General features: G+C 36.3%; 1 protein-coding gene across 3 annotated transcripts in view; it reads left to right on the top strand.

Moving 5' to 3' along the window:
• Window positions 1-26,702, top strand: part of VPS13A (vacuolar protein sorting 13 homolog A) — a 119,016-nt gene that overhangs the window by 60,739 nt on the left and 31,575 nt on the right. For 2 of the 3 annotated variants that reach the window (XM_083817642.1, XM_083817644.1), the window contains exons 40-57: window positions 1,000-1,092; window positions 1,631-1,987; window positions 2,761-2,862; window positions 4,183-4,338; window positions 4,442-4,703; window positions 5,715-5,875; window positions 7,568-7,671; window positions 9,918-10,215; window positions 11,338-11,733; window positions 12,437-12,541; window positions 12,640-12,786; window positions 14,479-14,517; window positions 15,614-15,742; window positions 16,459-16,592; window positions 19,267-19,396; window positions 21,224-21,459; window positions 25,394-25,547; window positions 26,267-26,413. In XM_083817642.1, the coding sequence (XP_083673768.1) occupies window positions 1,000-1,092; window positions 1,631-1,987; window positions 2,761-2,862; window positions 4,183-4,338; window positions 4,442-4,703; window positions 5,715-5,875; window positions 7,568-7,671; window positions 9,918-10,215; window positions 11,338-11,733; window positions 12,437-12,541; window positions 12,640-12,786; window positions 14,479-14,517; window positions 15,614-15,742; window positions 16,459-16,592; window positions 19,267-19,396; window positions 21,224-21,459; window positions 25,394-25,547; window positions 26,267-26,413 (3,150 nt within the window). The remainder of the gene's footprint in view (window positions 1-999; window positions 1,093-1,630; window positions 1,988-2,760; window positions 2,863-4,182; window positions 4,339-4,441; window positions 4,704-5,714; window positions 5,876-7,567; window positions 7,672-9,917; window positions 10,216-11,337; window positions 11,734-12,436; window positions 12,542-12,639; window positions 12,787-14,478; window positions 14,518-15,613; window positions 15,743-16,458; window positions 16,593-19,266; window positions 19,397-21,223; window positions 21,460-25,393; window positions 25,548-26,266; window positions 26,414-26,702) is intronic. The other variant, XM_083817643.1, reaches the window with a different exon arrangement.

The raw sequence follows: 26,702 nt of genomic DNA, 5'->3' as shown, positions 1-26,702 counted from the left end.
GTGAAGGTTGTAAGATTTCTGAAGGCTCATATTCACATGAAGATTTTATGATGCCTAAACCTTGAGGACACTAGTAGTAGATGAACTTGTCCTCCAGGTGAATAGATTCCCCAGATCTCAGCAAGCTAGCTCCTGAATTTAGAGTGGTGCAAATGATGAAGTTCTTTCCATACATTTCTCACATGTACATTGCTCTAAGGAAGAATATATTATTTTTCATTCTTTATTGTACCACCAAAAATGTATTATAAATAAATAAAATAGTGAATTTGAGCAGCAGTGGTTGAAATAATAGCATAGACCAAAAATTGTTAGATCAAACTCACTGGGGAAAAGGATGATAAAAGTGATTCAGAGTATATCTATGCCTCCAACATCTGATTTAGATGTGGACAGAGATGCTGGGAAAGATTACAAAATTAACATTGCTGGAAATTATTTTTAAAAAAACAACCTTATCTTCTCAGGTAGGGGACTCAAGAGTGAGTTTTGCTGTCAATACAGTTTCATTAGTAGCTGTACTATTTACATCAGCCTGCTTTGTTAAACGCGTAGGTTTTGGTTAACCTTGGTAAATGGGAGTATGTAATGTCTGTAAAATAAAGCTATAACTGAGTCACTGTGATTTAGTGATGTATTTATTCAGTATGTTTGCTTTGTTTTTAATGTCTGAAAAGTCTGGTCCTCCTCAAAAGTCACAAGCATGATGATGCACAGTATATTTGAAGATACCTGCAAATTTTACCTAAAGAATATAGTTTCTATAGTGTAGTACATTTTCCTGTAGTTGACATTTGATGCTCTGATGATTGAGAATAACTGAAATGGTGCTTCTGATGCTTTTTTTCTTTACGTTGGAGCACATATTATTGTTAAGGTTGCTCTTAATTTCGAAGAACGAATAATGATAACTTTTCAGTATTTTTGACGTATGGTATTTAAAATTATATGCTTTTTAGAATATTTTTTTTCTCAACGTGTTTTTACTCTTTTGTGTAGGTACTACAGCCTTGTGACTTCTTCTTTGAGATGAAACAATCGGGTACTAATCCACAGTCAGCTGATCTAACGATTAAATCTCTGACAGTAAAAGTAGGTAGATATTTTCATGGTTTTTAGTTCTCTACTCCTTCCTGCTCAGAAGGCTTTAAAGTTGCTTGTGGGATACGTTTCTTAAAAAAAAAAAAATAAATAAAAATCAGGAATGACTGAAGTGGTGAATTGTTTCTGTTCTTCATCGGGTCACTTTGCTGTTTAGGATGTAAAAACAAAAAAAATAATGATAATAACTATTATGTCACAGTATTTTTGGATGTTGAGTACTATAAAATAGCCTGATGTACAGAATTAAGTTTTGAAGTATTCACATATGGTGTTGGATGATGTAGTTTCAAAAGCTCCTATCTGGAAGAAAGGCAGGGGTTGAAAATCTGAGCAGGTTAAAATGTAGTTTATGGAAAGAAATCCGTATTCACATGTGAGGAAAGAGTCCTGTAAGAGAACAGAAGAGTAAGAGCACAGAACTATTTTGTCGGTGTAACATAATTCGTTAAGATTTTGTGTCTGAAAGTAGCATACCTTTTCCTGTACTAGCTTCTCGTTTCCAATTATTCCAACTTCTTTTTTGTAGGTTTCACCAATAATCATAAATACAGTAATCACTATTACCTCCGCCCTTTATCGAACTGCAGAAACAACAGAAGAAGAGATCAGTCAAATTCCTCCAGACTTGTGGAATATGAAAGATGTAAAAAATCTAAAAATGTGGTTTCTTGAAGAGTCAAATGAAAATGAAAACACAAATCCAACCTCTGAACTGGTTCCCACAGGAGAGTCATTGAAAATGAGTGTAGAATCTGTTGTTCTAACACTTGAAGCTGGGGTTGGCCACCGAACTGTACCAATGCTCTTAGCCAAATCCTCATTTCTTGGAGAAGTCAAAAACTGGAGTACACTTATCAACCTACATTCTCAGCTTGAGCTAGAGGTGGGGAATCCTAGATGAGGAAGAAGAGTTCTCTTAAGATATTAAGCTCATTATGTTATTTAGAAAATAAAAAAAAAATAACCTGTATATTTGATGATTAAGCTCTTGATGATACGTATTGTAGCAGCAGGACAGGAATAAGGTGTTAAGGTAGCTAAAGTGAAAATCTAATGCATTAAATATAAGGTACTAATCATAGTAATTGAGTTTATACAATCTGACATTTATCCACATTTAAAATCAATACAGCTTCCTAGAGGACTGTTGTGACAACATTAAGTTTTGGAGTAGCAGCTTGCTAAAACTCTTTGACAATGTTAAATTAAGATTGCTATATAAGATATTCATATGTCATTTCTATAAAGTATTATGCGATATCAGTTTCATACATAAATCTCCAAAAAATTTCCAATATTTGGAAATTAGTGATATAAAATTCATTGGTCATTGTAGGTAGATTTGTTCTTATTTTATAGTGTTTTAGACTTGTAGTGCCTACAGCATAAGCAAAAATTATAGTTTAAGTGGTAGACCTTATGCAACTTAATTTGGAAATGGGTCTTTCCAGTAGAGACTTACATACCTCATTTATTTACTTAATTTATTTGCTTCGTCTCATGGTAGGAGTTGACTAAAAGTCCAATCTGACTGTCTTTTATATTCCAAAGTAATTAATATATTTGTAAATCAGAATTTTAAGTCTTAAAATCCGTAGAGCTTTTGTTGATTTAAGCTGTATGCAATTTCCTAACTGACATTTCCATTTCCCATAGGTACATTATTTTAATGAGATGTTCGGGGTGTGGGAACCATTACTTGAACCACTCGAAATTGAGAAGACTGATTTATTCAAACCCTGGATTCTAGAAATCAAGGTATATTTCCCAAAGCTGAACTCAAATCTTTTAATTCCCTTGGCAGGGGGGTCGGGGGTCGGGGGTGGGGGGGGGGGGGGCGCATAAAATTATATTGTATATACTCCACACCTTTTATTACTGATATTAAAAAAAAATAACGATTTTGTTCCTTCTTCTTGGTTATTGATACTTTTTTTTTCCCCTGTTAGTGAATGAAACCAGGTCTTTGCACCAGTAAATATACAGACTCTCATATCTTTTAAATAATACTGTCTTTTAGGTGACAGGAAGGTTTGATTCCTATTGCACTAGATAATCATGACGGTTTTATGTAAGTCTCTAAAGTCAGGTCATATGTTATTGATAGATTCAGTGGCTTTGGAAAGATAGAAGAACACTCGTATTGTTCCATGGTAGTATCTGTACCGTACTGGAAGCACTGACACCTGTGGGAGTACTGCTCTTCTTATTTCAACTCCATTTTGAAAACAGTCTTGATTCTGGTTTCAAAGTAGTTAAGGAATTTTTTTAAGGAAAGGAGATGGAGTTTTGTGTTTTCCCCGCTCTCTCTTAACTCTCTTTTATTGCATTGTTTTCTGATTTGCGTAATTTTTCAATTTTTTTTTTTCCTGAGAGCTTGTTCAGAATGGGAAAACTGTCCTCCTCCTACAACAGTTAGTATCAAACAACTTTCTACAGCAGTGGCCTCAGAAATTAAGAAATTGCTTTTATGAATGTTCCTAAGAAGATAAGAGCCCTAATGCAGGAGGAAGGTATGAGGTAGTGAGTCAAGGCTCATATTTTTTTGCCTAGATTTGAAATGTAGCATTTGGAAATGCATCATTTCCAGAAACATTGAAGTCCTGAAAAATTTTTCATATAGATGTTTTTGTTTTTTTCTTTTTTCCTGTCAAATACAAAAAAACATACAAAGTGAGTACATGGTTTGGAAACGTAAACTATATTTGGAGTTAGTGTTTTAAGAATGAGAAATAAACTATGTATATAGTTTTTATATAGTGATATTAGATGTGTTAGGATGAATGTTTTCACACAGCATTAACTAGGTATGTTAGTGTATGGTATGTTTATTTTTGAATAATGATAAATTTAGCTGCTATAATTGGAATTTCATTGACTTCTGAAATATATCTTTTGCTTGTTGCCATCTTCTTTCCCTCTTTTTGTTTTAAATTGAGAATAAAACCATGAGCAGAATAGGAAAATAGTATAGGGCATAGAAGTGGGAAGAGAAGAGGAGAAAAAAAAGTCATGAGATGAAACTTGCTTTACAGAAAGAATGATCAGATAAGAATTTAAAAAAAAATCTCCTTTCAGATGAAGAAGAAGCCTAAAAAAGCATTAGTTGAATCGGATGCAGAAGAAAACTACAAAGTTCCAGAACACAAAACAGTAATAAATGTTTCCTCAAAAGACCAGCTGAATATTACACTATCCAAATGTGGTTTACAAATGTTGAGTAACTTGGGCACGGTAAGAAAAATAACGAGTGTCAGATTTGTGTTAAATGTATTTTTGCACAGGTTTTGTTGAAGCCTTACTCAGTATATTTGTGTTTTGTATCTTTGCTTTCTAGGCATTTGCTGAAGCAGCAAGTCAAACTTCAGACATCTTCAAAAAAGACCGAGCACCATTTGTACTAATAAATTCTTTAGGACTTCCCATCACTGTCTCACCCAGTGATTCCTTTAGTGTCCTCAATGTCGAATTTGGAGCAAAAATATTTCATTTAATAGATGGAGAGAATTTAAATATGGAATATGTCAGAACTAAAAACGAGAGTGACCAGTTCACCGCAATGACCACTCTGAGTAGCAAAAGGTTTTACATTCAAATCAGTAAGTTCCAAAATTCATAAACCTCCTGTTTTTGCAGCATGGGGCATGATGCATCTTCTACTTGTCAGTAAATACTGGAGGACTGCACAACATGAAAGGAATGATTCTTCATATTCTAGATGCATCTCAGTGTTTGAAATCCTGCTTTGGTCTTTTTAGCTAAAAGTTGCCTGTATATTGCTTGTTAAATAAATTTCCTACTATGGTAACTTATTTAGATAACTAATATTTATTTCCTAGTTTTATTGCAATCAAATGCTTTTTGTTCGTATTCACAAGTTAATGCAGAATTAAGCTGCCGATTTTTTTTAACAATACTGAAGGCTGCATATATACATGTTGAGAGAAGTTACTCTTAAGAAAATAATGTTTTAATTTAAAGAACACAGTTAAAGCTGAAATAAAATTTAACAATTTTTAATGGTGTATGAGTTAACCGTGGAAGTTGGTTTGTCATAGCAATTGACGGTTTTTCAAAACTGATTTGGCAAACAAATCTTGACCATATGATTTATTAATAGTTGAATTATTTTTCTAATATTTATGTGCTGTACTTTTTTAATAAGCCATAATATTTTGTAAATATTTCTCTCTAGGTACCAATTTTATTTGCAGAGGCAAAAGATGGAGTGTACTTAGGTTATGTACATTCATAATTTATTCATTTATGCCTTTTCCTGGGGCGGGGTGGGGGGTGGGGGTGTAGAATCTTTCCTAGGTTGGACCTGGCACTTAGGGACATGGTTTAGTGGGTGGCATTGGTAGCAGAGGGATGGCTGGACCAGATGATCTTGAAGGTCTCTTCCAACCTTAATAATTCTATGAATCTATTTATTTGGTGACACTACAAGTTTGTCAGTGAGACTAAAAGTGGTGATTGTCCTTACTTGTTTGCTTTAAATTTTTGTGGAGATAACGTGGTACAGAAAATACTCTTGTGTACATTTTTGTATTTTAAATGTATCTTTATCCCCCTGTTGAGACTTTCATTTCTCACCTTGTATGTTCTAGGTCCACATAATCATTCCACTGTGGAGAAGATTCCGTTAACAAAAGTGGGTCGATGTATTTACAGAGTAAGGCATGAGGAATCAGGTGTTGAAAGGTCCATTGTCTGCCAAATTGATACTGTTGAAGGAAGCAAGATAATAACTATACGTTCTCCTATCCAGGTATGTATCCAGTACATATCCAGTATCCCCTATATTATAATTAATCTTTTTGTTAAATTTTTAATGAATGTAAATGATCATAAATATATAGTCTATAAATAAATATTTTTACAGCTGTATTTTACAAACTGATCTGAACAATTAATATCAATCTGCTGCTGTGTATTTATTATAAGGAGATTTAGAAGAGATTTTCAAGAACAAAAAGCTTTTTCAAAATGATGAAGGGACATGGATGGAGTAGTATTAGAAATGGACCAGATGTTAGATCAGCATAATTCATCACTAATGTTTTCTAATACTTGCTCTAATCTTAGTCTAGTGAAATATTTGCTCTGTATGAAATTTTCGAACCTCTTAAATTTACCTTTGTTCCTCAAGGTTATCCTTCTGTTGGATTATTTCTTTTTCTTCATCCTATACCATTGACACTTGCATTTCAAATTTAATACCAAACTAACTGAAGAGTGAGCCCTTTCAGTACACCTTTAATAGTCTTTTTGATAGACATGTAATTTATTAGGCCAAGGCAAACAGAAGTGTATGGATGGTCCAAATAGTAGTATTCTATGATAGTGTCCATTGTTACATGGTTAATGATCAGATTTACTGTTTTTTTCCCTATGTTAAACTTCAGCTTTGATATCAACGTGGTAACTGGATTTTGGTCAGTGTCTAGGCTTTCTTGTGGTTGCACAAGATCCTGATGTAACTGCAAATGGGTCAAAAATAAAAAAGCATTTTTCTAGTATTTGTGTGCTCGTTACATAATGAGAGCTTGGATGTCTTAGTACAGGAAATATAGCACTTCAGAGGGGACAGGAAAGAATAACAAGTATATTCTATATATTCTATATATTCTATATAGGGTTGTGTGCTGAAATATCAGAACTGGGTAACTATGCAGCATTTATAAAAAGTTATTACGCTGAAGAAACTGCTCTGCTTGGAAACCTAATAGAATTTTAACATTAACTTTGAGTTATTAGTATACATTAATGACATGAAAGAACGATGTTCTATATTTGTTTAATGCATGCTTTTAAGTTAGGTAAATCTATATATGTCTATGTAAAATTTGTAGAGTATCTAGGCAATATTAGACATGTCCTCCAGAGAGACCTGATAAGGAAAACATTAAATAATTGAAAAATTTAAAAAGGGAGCAACTGATTATGACTAATTTCCCAGAGTTAATAATACAGTTAAATGAACACTGAAATAGAAAACTGATGTTTGCAAAGAATGAAAGAGCTAAATGTTCACCCAAATTCAATGTATGTTAATGGTTTAACTGTGAGTACAGTTTTGCTTCCCTTGTGTTTTCTTCCATATGAATTTTGACCCACAGACCTTTGTATCTGTTACATTTTTAAAAGAAAGTTCTTTGGAAAGTTATTAGACAGTTCAGATTTATTTGTCTTTGATTTTGCAGGGTATGTTTCTCCTTGAAAAGAATTTTACAGCTAATTTAGTAATTTCATAATTAAAATATAACATTAAACTGCACAACAAAATCATTTAAGGAGATTTGCTGGTATTAGAGACAGTTCTTTTGAAATACCTGACCTTGAATGGCAAATGGGTAAGACGAACAGTGAGAGAGTCCTCATTCTGTACTCTCTTAGGCTCAAAAAAGTTTATTTTACCATTTTTTCCTAATGTATCTTGCTGGATTTTTATTTTACATAGATAAGGAATCATTTTTCAATCCCGTTCAATATTTTTGAGGAGGGAAGATGTTTAGGGACTGCATCACCAGAAAATGAATTCAACATACCATTGTCCTCATACAGGTACTTTATTGGTTTTTTGTTTGTTTGTTTGTTTTGTTTTTGTCATGGAATATGTTTATACATTGCCAGTTATTGTATCCGTATAACTATACAAAAAAAAAAAAACAAAACTGTTTCCCATTCCTACCTAATACTGTAATATAGTATAATTATAATACTGTATATACTGTATATAATACTGTAATATAGTATAGTTATAGTATAATATTATACTGTGATTATACTATCATTGTTGGTTAGGATCTTCTCAGAGCATCTGTTCTCAGTTAAATTAAAATACCATTTAATTGAAATGGATTTTTTAGGGACTTTTGAAATCCATTTTACCAAACAAATCAGCTGAGCATTGACTGTCTCTAACAATTCAAGTCCAGGTGCTTCTGGGACACAGTCATGCTTATCAACACAGTACAGACATTTTTCTTAATGGAATGATGTCTAGTGATGTACTACAGCTGCTTTGTTTTTTTTTTTAAAAAAAAAAAGTCTTTTGTTTTTAGTGATACTGAAATGTAAAGTTGAAACTAATACATTTAAGCACTTCATCACACATTACATCAGTGATACAGAAGAAGACATGTCAACCTTAGAAAGACTTGGCTTCCAGCACAGCTATGCTATTAGCACCTTCAAGATAACACCCAACTGAAACTGCAGTGAGTTCATAAGTACCATTTAGCTGAACTGTCACTAACTTTTAGGCAGATGTTTGCTTTGACTGTTTCTAGAAATGTAGAGGTTTTTTCCGTCTGTTTTCACGGAAACATGTCCCCCCCCCCCTATTTTTTTTCTTTTCTTTTTTTTTAAGGCTGATAGGTAAGTACTGGCAAGTATTACAGTATGCAGGTTTCTTTGTGCTGAAGTTTGCAAAGCAACCATAACAGTTATAGAATGCTTCCGTGTTCTGCACAAGTCATTGGAAGCAATCCTTCTGTTTCAATTTTCTTTTTTTGTTAAATAAGCTACAGTGTACTGAACATGCTATTAAGTTCAACAGTATTTCTACCTATATATATTTTATTTAATAAGATTATTTCTTAATAAGGTTTAGCAACCTACTGATTAACTACATGGGTATATTGGTGAGTCTCCCTAGACAGTCACAAAATGTTCATTGACAAAAATCTTCAGTCAGGGAACAGCCAATTGGGCTAAAGCAGATGCCTTACAAAAGCCATTTCTATAAAAATAATCCATTAATTTAATGCATAACTTGCCCAGAAAGAAGGGCACATTTTGCAGATCTGTCTAAAGAGTGAATTGTTTATTCATACGTTTTTCATGGAAAACTGAGTATAACAGCTCTTGTAAGGGATTTCAGCAGCCTTTCATAAGAATCCCCAACAGCCCCTTCTTTCTGAGTAAAGCATATGAAGGTATGGAACAAAAACCCACAGCCGGTACAAATCTAGGAATCTTTGGGATCTAAAATACTTTTAGCTACCCCACTTGAGCAAGACAAGGCAGCCAATGAATTACTGTCAGAAATCATCAATATTTTAAGTAATACTAGGGTTGTTAGTATTACTAACTTATTTTACTAAATTCTCGTGGCCAAGAGGGCTAATGATATCCTGGGGTACTTTCAGAAGAGTGTTGCCAGCAGGTCAAGGGAGGTGATCCTCCCCCTCTACTCAGCCCTGGTGAGGCCACAGCTGGAGTATTGTGTCCAGTTTGGGGCTCCCCGGTACAAGAGGGACATGGAGCTACTGGAGTAGAATAGTTCAGAGGAGGGCTGAACTTGAGATGATTAGAGGGCTGGAGCACCTGTTGTACGAGGACAGGCTGAGAGAGCTGGGCCTGTTTAGCCTGGAAAAGAGAAGACTGAGGGGACACCTCACCAGTGCTCATAAATATCTGGGGGGAGGATATCAAGAGGATGGAGCCAGTCTCTTTTCAGTTGTGCCCAGTGAGAGGACAAGAGGCAATGGGCACAAACTGAAGCACAGGATGTTCCAGCTGAATATGAGTGGGCACTTCTTTACTGTGAGGGTGACAGAGCATTGGCACAGGTTGCCCAAAGAACTGGTGGTTTCACCTTCTCTGGAGATACTCAAAACCCTCCTGGCTGCCATCCTGCGCAATGAGCTCTAGGTGATCCTGCTCAGCAGGGGGCTTGGACTAGGTGATCTTCAGAGGTTCCTTCCAACCTCAGCCATCCTGCGATTCTGTGATTGCATCCTACTTTATTGTAATTAAAATATTCAATCTCATACTGAGTTTCTTTTAAATGTTTTCATTTACAGATCCGCACTGAGTTTGCAACCCGTAGCCAATGAAAGTGGAGTGGATGCAGAATATGATTTGTGTGAAGGAATTACATTTGATGAAATTATGAAAAATGTTGACAGCTTATTACAAAGGAAATGCCAGTCTGTGAGGTCAACTAACCACTCCTTTGTCATCAATATTGTTATAGCAAAAGACACATTGACATCTACTTTATGTGCAGATGATCAATGGGATTTTCCGTATGTCGTTCATTTATGGCCTTCTGTTCTTCTCCGCAATCTTCTTCCATATCACATTACTTACTCTGTAGAGGTAATTCTTCAATTCTTCCATTTTTGTGGTGTTGCCCATCTGTGTCATAAAAGTTGATTAGCTGGTTGAACTATATTTGAAAATGGGTATTAAAAGAAGTGGCTTCTGTTAGAGTTTTTCTGAAGCAGGGTTTACAGATCTTGGAAGGGTAAGTCTGTATCTACAAAAATGAAGCAGCACCAGAATGGGAAAAATGGTGGGTTTAATCATCAGTAATTACTCATATTTTAGATACATAGGTAAAGACAAATTTACACTGTATAAGCTTAATCCTATGGGAGAGTCACTTTCTGATTTCCACGTGCAGCTTGAGCCTAACTAAGCAGTGAAGTTTTTCCAATGGATTATGATCACCTCAAGCAACATAAATAGGTCAGCCTACATTAGCATTTTATGTGCTGTCACTAGCTGTCACTAACTTTTAGTAATAGCATGCTTTTAAGGAGTTCTCCCAGTGCTGCATTTTTGCCAGGTTTTGGCTTGAATTGCAGCCAAAGTGCAAGACAGTGCACTCTTTTTAGAAGAAATTAAACAATTAGGTGCCCTTTAACTGTTAGTGGGCCATCATTCCAAGACCAGACATGAGCCACTGTCAAGTAAAACACCTAAACCATGTAGTGTTGACACTGGTTCCTCAGTACTAAATGTTTCATTTTGAGGATATGTCCTGATTGTGTTCCACTACTTACTGATGTAGGTTTAGAATAATAGAGTAGACACTGAAACATTTTTTTGAAACGGTCTTAGTGATTAGTATTTGGATGCAGGTAAAATAATTTAATAATAATTTTTTATTATGAATGCACAATTACTAGAGCTAGAGACCATGGCCTCTGCCATGTGTTTGGAAGTAACAGGCTCTTTCTGTATCTCTCTTATGAATTTAATGAAAGAAATATTGCGTTGAAGAAATCTGTCATTTAAACGCATTTGAATTTTGTGACAGTTTTTTTGTTAAATACTAATAACAATGCATTGATTTTTTTGGGGGGGGGGTAAAATATATTTAGATGTTTAAGAATGTGACAGTTACGTAATATAATAATCATTTTACAATTTTGCCTAAATAACTTGTATCTTAATTGTCAAAGATAAGAAAATGTACACTTTTTTTTTAATAAGGGAAATGGGAACAAATATAACACTCTGGAAGATGGATGTTCAGCCCAGATTCATAATGCAGTCTTGGATCAAACAAAACTAGATTTACAGTTGCTGAACTATCTAGATCAAAACTGGAAAAGTGAGTACCATATAAAGAGTAATCTACCAGAAATCAGCTTCACAACATTCTACTGCATCACGGAGCTGGATAAGACTGAACTGGATATTGCTGTCCACGTGACCTACACAACTGGGCAGATGGCTATAGCAATTCACAGTCCATACTGGATGGTAAATAAAACTGGTCGAATGTTGCAGTACAAAGCTGATGGTATCCACCGCAAGCATCCTCCGGATTACAAAAAGCCGCTACTTTTTTCTTTCCAGCCCAAAAACTTCCTCCAAAATAACAAGGTATTACAGCTAGTAAAATCTGATAGCTCTGTACTTTGCTCGTGCTGTACAGAAGTGTTTTTACACTTTGAAAGCTATCTGCACTGTTATGTTCCATAAACAGCATGAATCTTACTGTATTTCTGTCTAAAGGCAGAATATTTTAAATAATACAGTGTGTTGATTTGTGTATGAGATTTTACTTGTGACAAGTTGAGGACAGGATCTTCATGTTTACTTCTTCTGGAGTATCTTACACTTAAAATGCGTGTTCCACATAGCCTGTAGTTAATGGTGGCAAAAAATATCTTTATGTGAGTCAATACTGACAATTGCAATGTCTTGTCTTTTTAATAGAAACATTAGTATGCACTTACGTTTACATTTGTATACTCTATATGATTTTAAAAGACTTAGGATTTGTTTAAAAATGTAAGGCTCCGGTGCTTGAAAAGTGAATACTTGCAGTTGTGGTTGTTAGATACAGTCTGAGTTGGTAGTAAGCTAAGGTTAACTTGCAGCTTACCATTTGACTTTCCTACTTGAGGTTTTTACTGCTGATTACTACTGACTGAGGAATGAGTCAATACTGGCAGTTGTCTTGTCTTGATTTCTTCCAATGTTTCCAATATGTGCTTACATTTATATGTATACATGTCTATATATGTGATTCCAAATTTCAGTGTTTGGAAATTGAAAATTAACACAGGCTGCTGCTTTATAGGTACAGCTTATGGTAACTGATAGTGAACTGTCAGATCAGTTTTCACTGGACACTGTTGGAAGTCATGGTTCTGTGAAATGCAAGAGTCATAAAAAGGAGTATCAAGTGAGTGAAATTTATCTTGCAAATTCATTACTTTCTGAAAAATATAAATGAAGTAAGAACAGACCAGCATCTGTCTAACAATATTTTTCTACTCACAGGTTGGTGTCACCATAAACAACAGCAGTTTTAATATTACTAGAATTGTGACTTTCACTCCATTTTTTATGATCTCAAATAGAAGCAAATACACTTTGGAAGTATCTGAAGAAGGCAAAGAAAAGTGGATACCCATCGTTTTGCAACAGGTAAACTTACCAAGGAAGCTATTCCGGTTGTTTAAGAAAAAAAAAATAGTTTTGACACTCAGTGACAGGAGGTAAGAGCCATGCAGTGTTCAATGACAATGTCTGAATAAATTGTATTGCTTTTTTAGTAAGTTATCTGTGTTCTCTTACCTTTTCTCAATGTTGTTTTAGGACTTATTGTAAACCTGCTTCACATTTATAATTGGAATGTTTTTGGTGTTACCAGCATCATAAGCAGTGGTATGCGGAAAAAGAGCTTTACTGTCACTGTGTTATCTCTCTCTGCAGTGGCACTGAAATTTCTGTTCCGTTTTTGCAGTGATATCCGGTAGAGTGGTTTGGCTGACCTGGTACATTACATGCTATGCCACTTGCTTATAGGAAGAAGGTCCCTCGTATGGGTCAGTTCAGATAGGTCCAAACTGTTTTTCTGTCTCACTTTTTTTTTTTTTTTTTAACTTCTTAATATGTTGTTTCTGGAGATGGATCACTGACACCCAGGCCAAGTGGTGCAGAAATGGCAGCTTTTGTCTGTGTTGACAAAGTCTACTCAGCTGAAGACCGGGCATGCAGCTTCACTTTTTGTACTGCAGTACCCTTGTGTCCGATACAATTATTTTGTGTGTGTAGTTTGAGTTCAGTGCCTCTGAGTTATTATGTTGAGAGCTTCCTTCAGGACATGTAGAAGAAACACAGCCAATCTGTGGGAGATTTTTAGGTCTGTGAAAGCTGAAAGAATACTGCCTTCTGGGAAGAGTGAAATCTCCCTCTGCCTCTCCTCCAATGGGTCTTGGAAGAGAGCATACCCAGAATAGAGACAAGCCTGTTAGAATGTTAGTTCATAATATCTCAGCTTCATTCACTTCCCTGCCCAGCATCCCCCACTCCTTCATTCTACTTTGTTGTTTTCAGTTAAGCAGAATCCTTTCTGCTGCGTTTCTCTTTTTTTCCACTCTTCTTTCTTAGCGACCAATAGCCTGTCTTCTCAGGGAAAGAACAATGCTTGTGTAGAGCCCATCTATTCTTGGACTCGTTTCCTGTCTGGAAAGCAGTTGATCTGTCAGAAACTTTAATTTCTACTTTTAAGAAAAATCAATTGTTTCCCAAAGGTTGCAATAAGAAGGAGTTGTTGGATATTGACTAGCATGAAATAGCTGGTCAAGGACCATCCTTTAAGTTAGGTATAGTGCAAGACACCTGACCAGCATGCATGTGTAGAAAAAGAAAGAAAGAAAATATTGACCAAGACTGTACATAAGATTGCTGCTAAATACAGATTAGAACTCTTGACTACGGAATGGAGATAAAAGTATAAATATAATGTCTGGTGAAGCAGTTAGCTAGCAAGTGTGTGGCAAAACATTTGAAAACAGCATCATTTTATGACTATTGCAGTAAAGACCATTGCAAAAAATATTTTTTCATTTCTCTATAGTTGCTTCTGTAACTTCTTAAACTAATCCTCTTTACTTATTTTAGTTTTGGTTTAAATCTTTAATTTATTGTTGACTGATTCTCTTCAAATTTCCTCTGAGCTCTCTTATGCTTCACGTTAAGACTTGCTTGCTGTACTTGACGCTACATTACAACACAATTTGAATTTCTTTTTTCTGTACGGTATGTGTTGGCGTAGATAACATCTTCAGTCTTGCGGTTTAACTATATTTTTTTCCTTTGTCTTTCTGCTTCCTGTGGTGTGAGAAACAATGGGAAAGGGAACTTAGTGGCATGGTAAGTTGGTGAACTAGTATTTCACCACTGAAGATTTAATTCTAGGATTCAAATGGAATTGAATCTAAACATTTGTTTTCATAATCTGTATTGAAAAGAGATGCTTCTGCAGCTTTGAATGTTGCAGGTGAACAGTTTGAAATACAGGAAAAATTATGTGTTTAGGTAGTCTTTGGTTTATGCTGGTCTTTTCATTCTGAGTGTAGAACCACCATGAACTTTATAAGAATGCTGTTGAGTGTTTGTGAATGTAATTGAGAGTTATGGCTAATCATAGTTTGTTCCTTGGCAGGACTATTTTCATTTGCTCCAAAGTTTTCCTTGGTTGCAATTAAAACTTCTTTCTTTCGTGCCTCCCTGTCTTATCCATTTAGAATGTAAACTATTGAAGAGAGATTGTGGGATTTTTAAACCTAGAAGGGCTGTGATTTCGATTGTGGGTGAAAATAGCAGACTGTGCACTCTGATTAAGGCTTCATATTTTATTTCCGTATTTCATATGCACACACATACATACATACATAAATATGCGGGCTTGTGTGTGTGTATACATATATATAAATATATATATATATTATCACAAAAGAACAGCTAATGTACCAATATCCTGCTTTCTCAAGTTACTTAGGAGTGTATTTACGCTAATATCTTTTTTTGTCATTGATTATCACTACAAGACATCTATAATTTAGACTTGTTTTGCAAGAGATCTGTTAATGGAAAAAATACAGGTTTGTCAATGGATTTTTTCTTTATTTCTTCTAGCAAGCAAGTCCATTTTGGTGTTGTACCTCTGCTTGGCTTTATACTCTGTATTCTGCATACATTATCCATTTTAAGACTACTTGCTCTTATGAATATGAAGTCTTACCTTTTTTACTTTTAGCTCCTTACTGCCTCTGTTCCTTCGCTGTAGTCTGATTTTCTTTTGACTTACTTTCAGTTTATTATGTTCAGGTAAGTAATTATTTCAGGTGTTTTAATAGAATTCCTGGTTAGACCGCACTACACTTGTGAGTAAAATTTTAGAAATGAACTTTGGGCTAAAGTGGAATGCCATTGTCTTCTCACTTAAAATGCCTGATTTTTTTAATAGTGTATTCCCTTTTGGCCTGAAAATGATGCCAACAAACTGCTTGTTAGAGTTGAAAATTCAGATCTGCCTCCAAAGAAGATAAATTTTGATAAGCAAGAAAATTGTCTCTTACTGCATTTGGACAACAAGGTAAATGACCTTTGGAAATTAGATATAACAGCATAAATAAGTTCTCCATTTCCATTCTCCAATTTTTTTTTGCATTTACACTCAGTCAAATATTTCAGAACCTTAGCGGAGGAAAAGGCTATATATATGCAAGTATATTATTCTCATTCTCGCACTGTTGTGTGCGTATAAGGATATGTACGTTTCATTTTAAACACTTTTTGGAGAAGCAGACTGTTGAAGCTGTAAGAAAGATTTTTTTTTTTCCCCAGTGTTTTCCAGCTAAGGCTGAGAAGTATTTACATTAACTGTGAAGTGACACTGCTACTTTGAAAAGTAACTTTGCCACTAAATTTACCGCTGTGTTGCAAATAGTCTCATCTAGTAGCAGTTCTGAAATACTTGAATGTTTTTAATAGTAGAATATTTTGAGAGGCATTATTGAGTATGAGTGGTTCAAGGAAGATTCCTCTACTACCAGCCTAGATTTTGAGAGTCTAGAACCCCTATTTTTTTTGTAATTTTGCAAAATTTTTGTTACTGAATGCAGTGTTCATCTCCTAATAACGGTACGATTTGGAAATTTTTTTACAAGCATGTTAGAACTGGTTGTTTGTTTCACTGTTTGGTAGTTTCATCCTATTAGAGTAAAAGTTTCAGGAATATTTGAATTACATTTGCTTTATCAGAAATTAATTCTGCTGTTATTTATTTTACTTTTTTTTTACATCTGATAGCTTGGAGGAATCATAGTGGATGTTAACCTGACTGAACATTCTACAGTGATCACCTTTTCTAATTACCATGATGGCGCAGCACCATTTCTGTTGATAAACCATACTGAGGAAGAAATTATTGAGTATGGACAAAGGTATGCAAGAAGGGTTTTTGTATGGATATCTGCAATGAGACACGTCAGTTACTTTATGTATTGTAACCATGTCTGCTTAGCAGCAGAAGTAATAGGGAGGTGATCCTCCCCCTCTACTCAGACCTGGTGAGGCCACAGCTGGAGTATTGTGTCCCGTTCTGGGCTTCCCAGTACAAGAGGGACATGGAGCTACTAGAGCGAGTCTGGAGGAGGGCTATGAAGATGATGAGAGGAATGGAGCACCTCTCATATGAGGATGGGCTGAGATAGCTGGGCCTGTTTAGCCCAGAAAAGAGAAGACTGAGGGGAGACCTCATCAATGCATATAAATATCTGAGGGGAGGGTACTGAGAGGATGGAGCCAGTCTTTTTTCTGTTGTGCCCAGTGACAGGATGAGAAGCAACGGGCACAAACTGAAGCAAATGATGTTCCAGCTGAATGTGAGGGGGCACTTCTTTACTGTGAGGGTGACACTGGCACAGGTTGCCCAGAGAGATTGTGGAGTCTTTTTCTCTGGAGATATTCAAAACCCTCCTGGCTGCCATCCTGCGCAATGAGCTCTAGGTGATCCTGCTCAGCAGGGGGCTTGGACTAGGTGATCTTCAGAGGTCCCTTCCAACACTGCCCATTCTGTGATTCTGTGATAGTAACTACAGTTACAGCATATCTGAAGTGGTGATAAAAATGTAGGCCGGACTGTTATGCATACAGCTTGTGTTACTGTTGAAATTATGCTTTTAAGCCTCTCAGGTCAATTGTGTACATTTACAAAATGCCTCAATTACATACAGAATTAACAAAATACACACATTCAATGTTTTAGGTTTATTTAATAATGGGAAGAAATTAGAGTGCTGTGTAAAACAGTATTGAAATGATACTCTGTAGAATAGTCTCATCTCCCTACACAGGAACATGTTTTTTCAATTGTATCAGCAGTCTATGAAATTGTAGAGCAAAGTAGTTCAGTATCCAAAACTTTCTTTTCATTTCAACTACGTAAGCTGAAATAATGGAGGAGAAAAGCCTATTTCTTAAGAATTGAATGTCTAATTTTGTCAGAACACCCACAAATCTTTTGTTTTATAAACTGAATAGGATTAGTAGTTATAAGAGTGGTAAAGCCAGTCACCTGTTTATAGAAACAAAGAAGTTGTTTTGTGAGCTAAAGAGGCATGGGTCTCATTTTATAAGAATTGTGTGTCCTTGCATCCCTTTTGGGGCAAAGGATCTGCTTGGCTATTCTGGAACTATCCATGTGCTGACTGGGTAGAATAAGTAATAGATGAGCTGGAAAAGTAGTTAGATTTGAAACTTCTCCTGTGCTATCAAGTTTAGTTGAGAGTTAGCAGAAATAATAAAAATTTATAAGTTAAAAATTTACAGGAGAGATGAGGGAATGGACTGGAAAACAGATAGGTAGTTATGTAAGTTTTGTTAAGTTGGACTGAAACTTAGGTTATTTTAACATATATGAGTTATCTGCAATCACTGAAAATTTATTTCCATCTTGGTTTTACTCAAACACCTGATGTAACTGGGGTAAATGTTTGAAGTTGAGGGTGCAAGTCTTTAAAACATGAATTCTTCTGTTCACATTTTTCCGCATAAAGCATCTTTCAAGGCATATTACAGTGGTGCCAAGTATTCTACTTGTGTGGAATGACTTAATGCTCACAGCAAATTATGTTGATCAGCACTGTGCTGCACAACCTGAGCGCAGCTGTACTGCTTCTGTTCTCAGGATGGAATGTCTTCGTAATGCTTTGCTACTGTATGCTTATACTTGCAGTGCATAGTATAAGCATTATTATTTTGCAGTGCAAAGTGTAAGGATTATTACCGTGCTCTTGGACTGTTTCCTTTTAAAAGCAAAACGTACTCTTTCAGACAGTCAGACCAGTGTTGATAAAATATACTTATTTCAAAAGTGGAAGAGATCCTACTCAAATACAAAGATTGCAGCTGTATGCTGTTCCTTTTTATATGAGGAGTAAAGTTCTTTTTTTTATCTGTAAGGATTAGTCATTTTTATTTTGTCTGGATTTTGTTCATCTCCAATGTAAATTTAATACATAAATATTGTAATGAACTATATATGGCAATGGGCAAGCTCCTTCCAGAGCTGTAGCAGAAAAGTCTGCCTGTTTTAACTGTGCAAGGGTAATAGTGTTTAAAATCTGTTTGCCTGAAAATACCCACTGTATCCCGATACTAAATACTAAATATTTTTCCCTTCAGCAAATTGTGTAGAGGAAAGCTTTCCTAAACAGTGGACTTCAAATGCTTTATTTTTTATATCTCTTGGAGTATTAATGTTAGACAGCACAAACCTCGAATTTTTTTCTTAGCGTGTAAGCTCTGCTTTCTAAATTTTCTGTACTTAATGTTTCCATATTAATCACAAGTGGTGAAGAAAATGATTTTTTGAAATCTACTGGGTATAATTTATTTCTGAAGTATAAATATTTGTTTTGAAGTTTAAATAATACTTTTATTATTGTGCTGAGGATGTTTTTTTGCATGTTTTTATACCCTTAATGCTGTTTTCAGTTTTCATTTTCATAGAAAATAATAAAGGTGTTCTTGGTTGTTTAATGGATATGTTAGAATGCAAATGTCATTGATGCAAAATGTTTATTTACATTTTAATTTAGTATTACTTCATTCTAGCTCCCTCAGTCAATTGGAAGGCTGTCTTCAGCCAAATAAGGCAGTGTTGTACACTTGGGCAGACCCAGCAGGATCTAGAAAATTGACATGGAAATGTGGAAAAATAACTGAGGAAATCACCCCAAAAGAAGTATGTCTATTATGTAGATCTCCTTTAAATTTTATTTATTATCCTATTCTGTATCCAGTGTTGCAGGTTGTTTACTTTTTTGTTTGTTTTTCACTACTTTGTTAATCTAGGCATTATTTGTGTACAAGCACTGTACAGAGCAGATTCACTCAAATCACAATAAAGATGGCTGTTCTATAGCTTCATATGCAAAAGCCAGAGATGTTAGTTTGAATAGTGATGTGTATGCTGGCTGTACTTTTATGCATGGTTTTTATTATCCTCACATAGAATTAGTTGGAAAAGGAAGAACTGTAATATTCTTGACAATTTATATACATGATTAGAAGAATAGCTAAGTTTGCATAATAGCATTACGTTTAGCCGGTATTGGCAGTACAGGAAAGATTTTCACCTTCAGAACTTTGTCTTGTTGTAGACCTAATTCAATTCTGGGTTAACTGATACAGGAGGAACCTCATTTGATTGAATCAAGACTGTTGGGTTCCCTTTCAAATTGCATCTCCTACTGCATTTTTGTCTACTCTCAGGGAAATAGTTCAACAGTAAAAATTGAGGTGCTTTAGGAGAATTGTTTGCAGAATGAATGTGCTGACTTGTGCAGCCATGACTTGGTGATTTTCAGATCACTAACCATGGAAGCTAATAAGCTTCTGCCATAACTGCTACATAATGAAATTACTTGCTCTTGTTTTACTTCAAAAGGAAACTCCTAAATATTTTGTTTGGTGTTAGTCACTTTCTTAATAAGCTTTTGATTCTTTAACTGAAGCAAAGGTATATTAAAGGTTCTAGACACTTAGGTGTTTTTTCCTGCAAGTTCTGTAAGTCTTATCTGTGATAAAGAGTTAAGTTGTTGAGCTGTTCATGCTGTGGTTTTGCTCACAAAGCAGCACAGGATCATTTGAGAGAAGGAAAGGGATAGTATCCTTCTGGCCGTGGCTTTTTGTCCAATCCATGCAGACGATGATGCCTGTCAGAACTTTCTGTGAGTTAATACAGCACACAAAAATGACAGAAAAAATATGGTGCTGTGGTTTACTTATTTGTTCCTGAATACGTTCAATGAGGGATCTAGTGAATACCCAGAGGTGTCTGGTGTATGGCATAGTGGAGAACTTCCCTTTGTGGTACTTTGTCTCAGTAAAAAATTGAGATAGTATGTGTTAAAAGGTGTCTTGTATTAAACCCATGTATAAATTACCAAAACAGCTTCATTCAGTTTAAAAAGTAGGGAAATATTTTAGAATGGTGTGTTTTCATGTCATTATTGCCATAATAAAGAAGGTAACATGCAGTGTCTAGGCAAACATTTGTGATTTTTCTGAAAGTACATCAGATAAAAATAGGGGTGTATTTCAGGTGCTGCTTTTAAAACATTAATGGATTTCAATGGATCTGAGAGTGATACGGATTTTTGCCATTTAGTTAACTTGTGGTGGGGAGAAAATAAAACAACACCCAACAACAAAACAGCTGTGTTTTTGTCTGTAATTGAGATTAGCATACATACGAAATTCCATATACAGTAAGTACGATAAGGAATCACATAGCTGAGGTTTGGGCACTGAACTGTAACAGCACTGTGTTTGCTGGAGCTTATGCCAGTAAGTGGTGTTTTCAGTTCAAAAGTGTGTGTGTGTGTGAGAGAGAGAGAGAGAGAATGAAAGACTTCTGTAAAACTTCATAATTAAAATTTTTGTTATTTTCTTATACCTTTATAAAATGGTCTCCTATTTCAGTTCATGTTATTAAGACTTTTACATTTTCTTGTAGTGGGTAGAGTGGTGAATATAGTTGTAAAAACTTTTCCTCTCTTGTTTGCAGGACAAAATGAAAGTACTCAGCCTGGACTGTAGAAAAGTGGTCTATTTAGCATCATTTTTTGAAGGTTTGCAGCGTATTGTCCTAATCACTGAAGATGAGAATGTTTTTAAACTGGCATACGAAAGTATAAAGGCAGAACTAGCAGAACAAGAAATCATTCTGTCTTTACAAGATGTTGGAATTTCATTGGTTAATAATTATACAAAGCAGGAGGTGTCCTACATTGGAATTACAAGGTAACTTACGTAGTGTGCAGCAATATAAAATGTTTAACTTAAGGTATTTTCACTAACTGAATTTCATTTTTGGGTAGGAACACAGAGAGAACAGAAATCTGCATAAGAGTATTTAGAACTGGATTTTTATATTTTGCTGTTGTAATGGGAAGTGGTTTCATTGTGTTTTATATTAATGCAAATGCTTTCTGTATATGTGGGTGGATGTATATATTTTTGCAACATAAGCATAACTGTATAGCAAGCTTTCCCCAATACATTGAACAGAGTTGTTTCCTGTCTGTATAGTTTGGGGAGTGATAATAGAGATTTAAGGAGTAGTCTGTGAGGATAGTTTGTCAGTGGATTTTTCTGTCTTCAGATAGAATCAGCAACATTTCTGTTTTCTATTTTGAAAATTCTGGTGCAGCAGTAGCAGCTTGTAGTTCTTAACTAGCTTCGATTGAGAAATTATCCTTTAGCCCCTAGGTACTTTCCCACTTCTTTTCCATGAAGCTGGCACTCCTTATTAATCGTAGACAGCAGGAGAATACTCAGTTCTCTAAGATTGATCCCTCCAATATTTCTGCCTTCTTCCTGCTTTTTTGCCACCTAACCTTACCCATAAAAGTGGCCTAGAAGAAAGCTGGAGAGGGACTGTATCGGGGAGTGTAGCCATGGAACCAGGAATAACGGCTTTGAACAAATGGAGGGGAGATTTAGATCAGATGTGACGTGAGGAAGAAATTCTTCACTTGGAGCACAAAGCACACATGGGAATTAGGGCTGAAGATGCACCTTGCTGCAGTTTTTTTCCATAAAGAATAGAATGAAATTACCTAAAAACCAGTGTTAAAAATAAACCCAGGGCACAGGATGGGAGGTGGAGAGGGCAGTCCCTGTGGTCGAGGGGCAGCCTTTCTCTCTGGCAAGCCAAATGGCCCGGGGGAGCCAGCCCCAGAAAAGGAGCACTCAGCCCCCCCAACCCCCCTCCTTGTCCATGTGAGGGCATCTTCCAGGCTGCTCCCAACACAGCCGCCTTTGGCCATGCCTGGGACACTCCATCACAGAGGCTTGCTGAGGCCACAGTGGCCAGCACTGCCCCACCTTTGCTGCGGGCCCTACAAAACAGGCCCCCTGCAGCTGGCCCAGCATTTGCTGAGCATCTAGGCCCTCTGACTGTCAGCTTGTGTGGCAGGAAGAAGACTAGAAGAGCAAGGCGAGCAGCAGGCCTCCTTGGTGTGCGAGGACAGCGATGCAGTTCGGTGAAGCACCAAGAAGGAATGCGCCTGACCAGAAGGAGATGTGTTGTGGGCAGAGTGATGGTGCCGGTGGCACAAGAGACGCCAGTGCCCAAGGGGCCTCTGGCGCCCAGCCCACAGACAGATACAGGCAGTAACATTGGCACCGCAATGATGCGGGGAACAGGCCGGCCCCTCACACACCCAGCGACAGGGGGCCTGGACCGTACCATAGGCGCAATGGTGACGTGGGGCGAAGTCAGGAACATCAGACAGACAGCCGCGGGGAGCAGAGGCGTGTGCCCATAGTCCGGAGCACAGTGCAGGACCCAGTAATGGCCATAAAACAGATGCCACCATCAGACCCATGCATGAAAACCGAGCCAACAGTGGCATGGGACATTGGGGTGGAACTGGATGGCACCCTGGCCTGAGAACATTCTGGATGGAAGGCATCCCGTTTGGGCAGTCCTGGTCAAGGACTGGCTTATCCTTCTGCCCAACACCGTGGAGCCGATGGAGCTGGATCCACCAGATGTGGAGGAACGGATGGAAGTGGATCCACCTCTGTCAGAACAGACCTGGGTCTACTGCGGCATGTCTTTGTGCTCTGCCATCCGAGAGCACCAACAGCATTGCAGCAGTGCCCGGTGAGCCCCCTACTCGTTGCTCAGGCTCCATCGCAAGCATTAGCTTGGAGCCACCAAGCACCATGGACATCCTGCAGGTTTATCTGCAAGATGTCCCGGCACTAAACAGCTCTTGCCGATTCTCAGGGGTTGTGTGAGTGCTTCTTTTTTTTGGGGGGAATGGGTTAAAGTTGCAGCAGGGGAGGTTTAGGTTGGGTGTTAGGAAGAACTTCTTTACTGAAAGGGTTGTTAGGCGTTGGAATGGGCTGCCCAGGGAAGTGGTTGAGTCACCATCCCTGGAGGTCTGTAAAAGACGTTTAGATGTAGGGCTTAGCGATATGGTTTAGTGGAGGACTAGTTCGTGTTAGCTCAGAGGTTGGACTAGGTGATCTTGGAGGTCTCTTCCAACCTAGGTGATTCTGTGATTCTGTGATTATGGAGACTTGAAGGCTGTAATACCTTTGCTTTGCTACTGTATCATTTCAGAGGGAAACAGAAAAGAAACTTTACAGTACTTAGGAAGTATGGGCTGTGATGTGTTCATACAGGGCCTTTTTAGAGTACTAAAGGGGTACTTGTATATATCACTGCCATACTCCACCCACTTTTGTATGTTCATATCTGTGAGGTTGCTAGATGGAGGATTTTCTTTTTCCTCTGAATTCTTTGCACTTTACTGCAAAACAAGCAGAAACTTAATGTATGTGTATACTTCACATATTCACCTCTGCCATTCACTAAGAAAATTCAAGTCCTTGCCCTCACTTGAGAAACAGTGCTCTGATAACTATCTAGACAGTGGAAATCTAGACTTTTAAAAGTGGCAGCTAAATGCCCAGATTCAAAATAGGGATTTCTTTTGGGAAGTGGTCATCCATAGTCAGGAGTCTAATCATGATTATAGATGGTACTGATCTGTTATTAATCAAAGGAGATGTCAAGCTCCTGAAGCCAGTTTCTGAAGATGACAGATTAATCCTTGGTTATAGTGAAAAAAAACACCGTCGTTAAGAATGTTGCTTTTTTTGATCATCTTGTCCAAAAATAGTGTAAGTGGCAGTTTGTATCTAACGTGATGCAGAAACAAGTTTTACCGTGCCAGAAATGGGATCACAGTGCATTTGGAAAAAGAAAAAGATAACAAAAACAAACAAACAAACAAAAAACCCACAGCTGTTTCAAATCAGTACTCTATTTTATAGCTGTTATTTTGTCCTCTAGCTCACGTTTATATTTTACTTTTTTAGGTGGTTCTGCCATTGATGTATCTGAATACAGACACAGATGTAGCTAAAAGGAATTGGATTAGGGAGCTATGTATTTTGTATAGTAACTTGAAGGAAAGAAGGAATATTCTTCACTTGTCTGATAGTTGTTGGTTTGTGCCCTATATCATACATTGTTTGATTGCAAGGTGAAATCAGACATAAGAGCTTCTCACAGAAGCAGTAGAACTAAGCAGAAAAGCAGAAAAGACGCCAGAGCCCTTTAAAGGTAATGGATAACTTAAGTCTTTCATTAATAATAAAAGAAGGAAAGAATAGAAAAGAATGATTCTGGGATACCATAAACAAACAAAAAACAAACAAACAAATCCTTCAACACCATGAAATCAGTAGAAGAAACACATAAACTGAAACACTGTCTAGTAATTTAGGCAGATCAAGTGGAGAAACTATCAAATATAAGAAGCAGTTCAGGCAACATTTTCTGTTGACTTGAAAAACTCAATTTCTACTGAATCAACCATGCCAAAATATATGCAGGAATATATGCAGAAACCCACAATGAGTGTGTCGAATAACAGATGGAGTACTATTGAAGCTGAGTTTCTTGACAAAGTGTCTTTACCTGCCTATCTTTGTTAAACTGGGGAGTTAAAAATACTTGCTGTTATCTTTCCTTATTTCTTTAGTGCAGAGAAGGAGGTGGGTGATTTGGGTCATTTTTATTTACCACACTAGTGCTTTATGATGTGTTTTTTCATTCCATAGTTACTACATATTAAAAGCTATACTAAGGCATGTAAAACTTGTTTTGAACTTGCTAACTCTTTTCTCTTGGTCCATTCTTTTGTTTTCAAAGTTCTGATGTGGTTTGGGAGACAAAACCTGAGAAGAAATCAAGATGGAGACCAATGAGTGTTAAGCAAACTGACAAATTAGAACAAGAATTCAAAGATTACAGTGAGCTAACTCCTTCAGAAAATAAGATTATTGAGTTGGAATCCAATGTCTTGGTAATACTGATCATTCTCTAAATCTGTTGTTTATAAGTGTATACAGGAAAAAGATCATGTATCCATTTTTGCCATATGTGAAAAACTTCCAGTGAAAATTTAGATGATTAATTTACTCAGTTCATTTGAAATCCCATCTTTTATCTTTGCCTGGAAAAAAAAAAAGTTTGTCTAGAAAGAGAAATCCATAAATATTTGACAGCTTGCTGTAGACCTGTTTTTGTTAGCCTCTAACTTTGAAATTGCACTGTAAAATTTTTACAGGTCATGGGACTAAATATGCACAAAGATACAATAAAGAAATTTTGCATTTTTTTCATCTGCTATACCTGGAAGGAGGGCAGGATGTTAGTTTGAGGGAGTGTTTGTCTTAACACAAAATCTTGTATTTACCCTCGTTGTGGTATATCACAGTGAGACAAAATTAAGCTGTGTCATTCAATCACGTAAACACGAAAAAAACATTCCAGAAATAATTCTGGAAAGTAAAAGCATGGTATGCTCTGAATGCTCCTATCCTTGTCTATAGATAAATTCAAGATACTCATTAGAAATGTGTTGTAGGTAAATTAACATAGTATAGGTAAAAAGCTGCAAAACTTTTACTGTTAAACTTTTATTACAATGTTAACGGGAAGTGTGAATTTTAAAGTAGATTATAACAATCATGTAGCATAACAACTTTTCTTTAACACAAACAACTTTTCTTTTAACAATAGGTGTGTTTAACTCCTAATGGATGTAACATGAAAATTCAACAACCCAATGAGATTCCTATTAGAAGGAATTACCTGCCAGCTTTGAAAGTAGAGTACAGTTCATCAGCACATCAGAAGTCTTTCAGAATTCAAGTTTACAGGATACAGGTGAGTCTTGTCAGAGAACAGTGAATTATTCATTAAGAAAAAGTGCCTTTTAAGGAAACTTGGATTTATTTTCAGATTTGTTTGGATTTTTCACGTTTTGAATTTAATTGTACTCAGTGGCTTCAACATCAGTGCTTCTCAATCTTTGAAAAGAAATACTTCTTAAATGCTTCTGAAAAAAAACCCACCATGGTCACCTATGACTGTTGAGGAAAATGTTACTGTTCATATTCTATGCTTTTTCCTGCTCTTATTTACAACCAACTAAAAATCAGGTATAATTTGCTAT

The sequence above is a fragment of the Anser anser genome (genome assembly GCF_964211835.1).
Source record: "Anser anser genome assembly, chromosome: Z".
Lineage (NCBI taxonomy): Eukaryota > Metazoa > Chordata > Aves > Anseriformes > Anatidae > Anser > Anser anser.
This window is presented reverse-complemented; position numbering and strand designations above follow the sequence as displayed.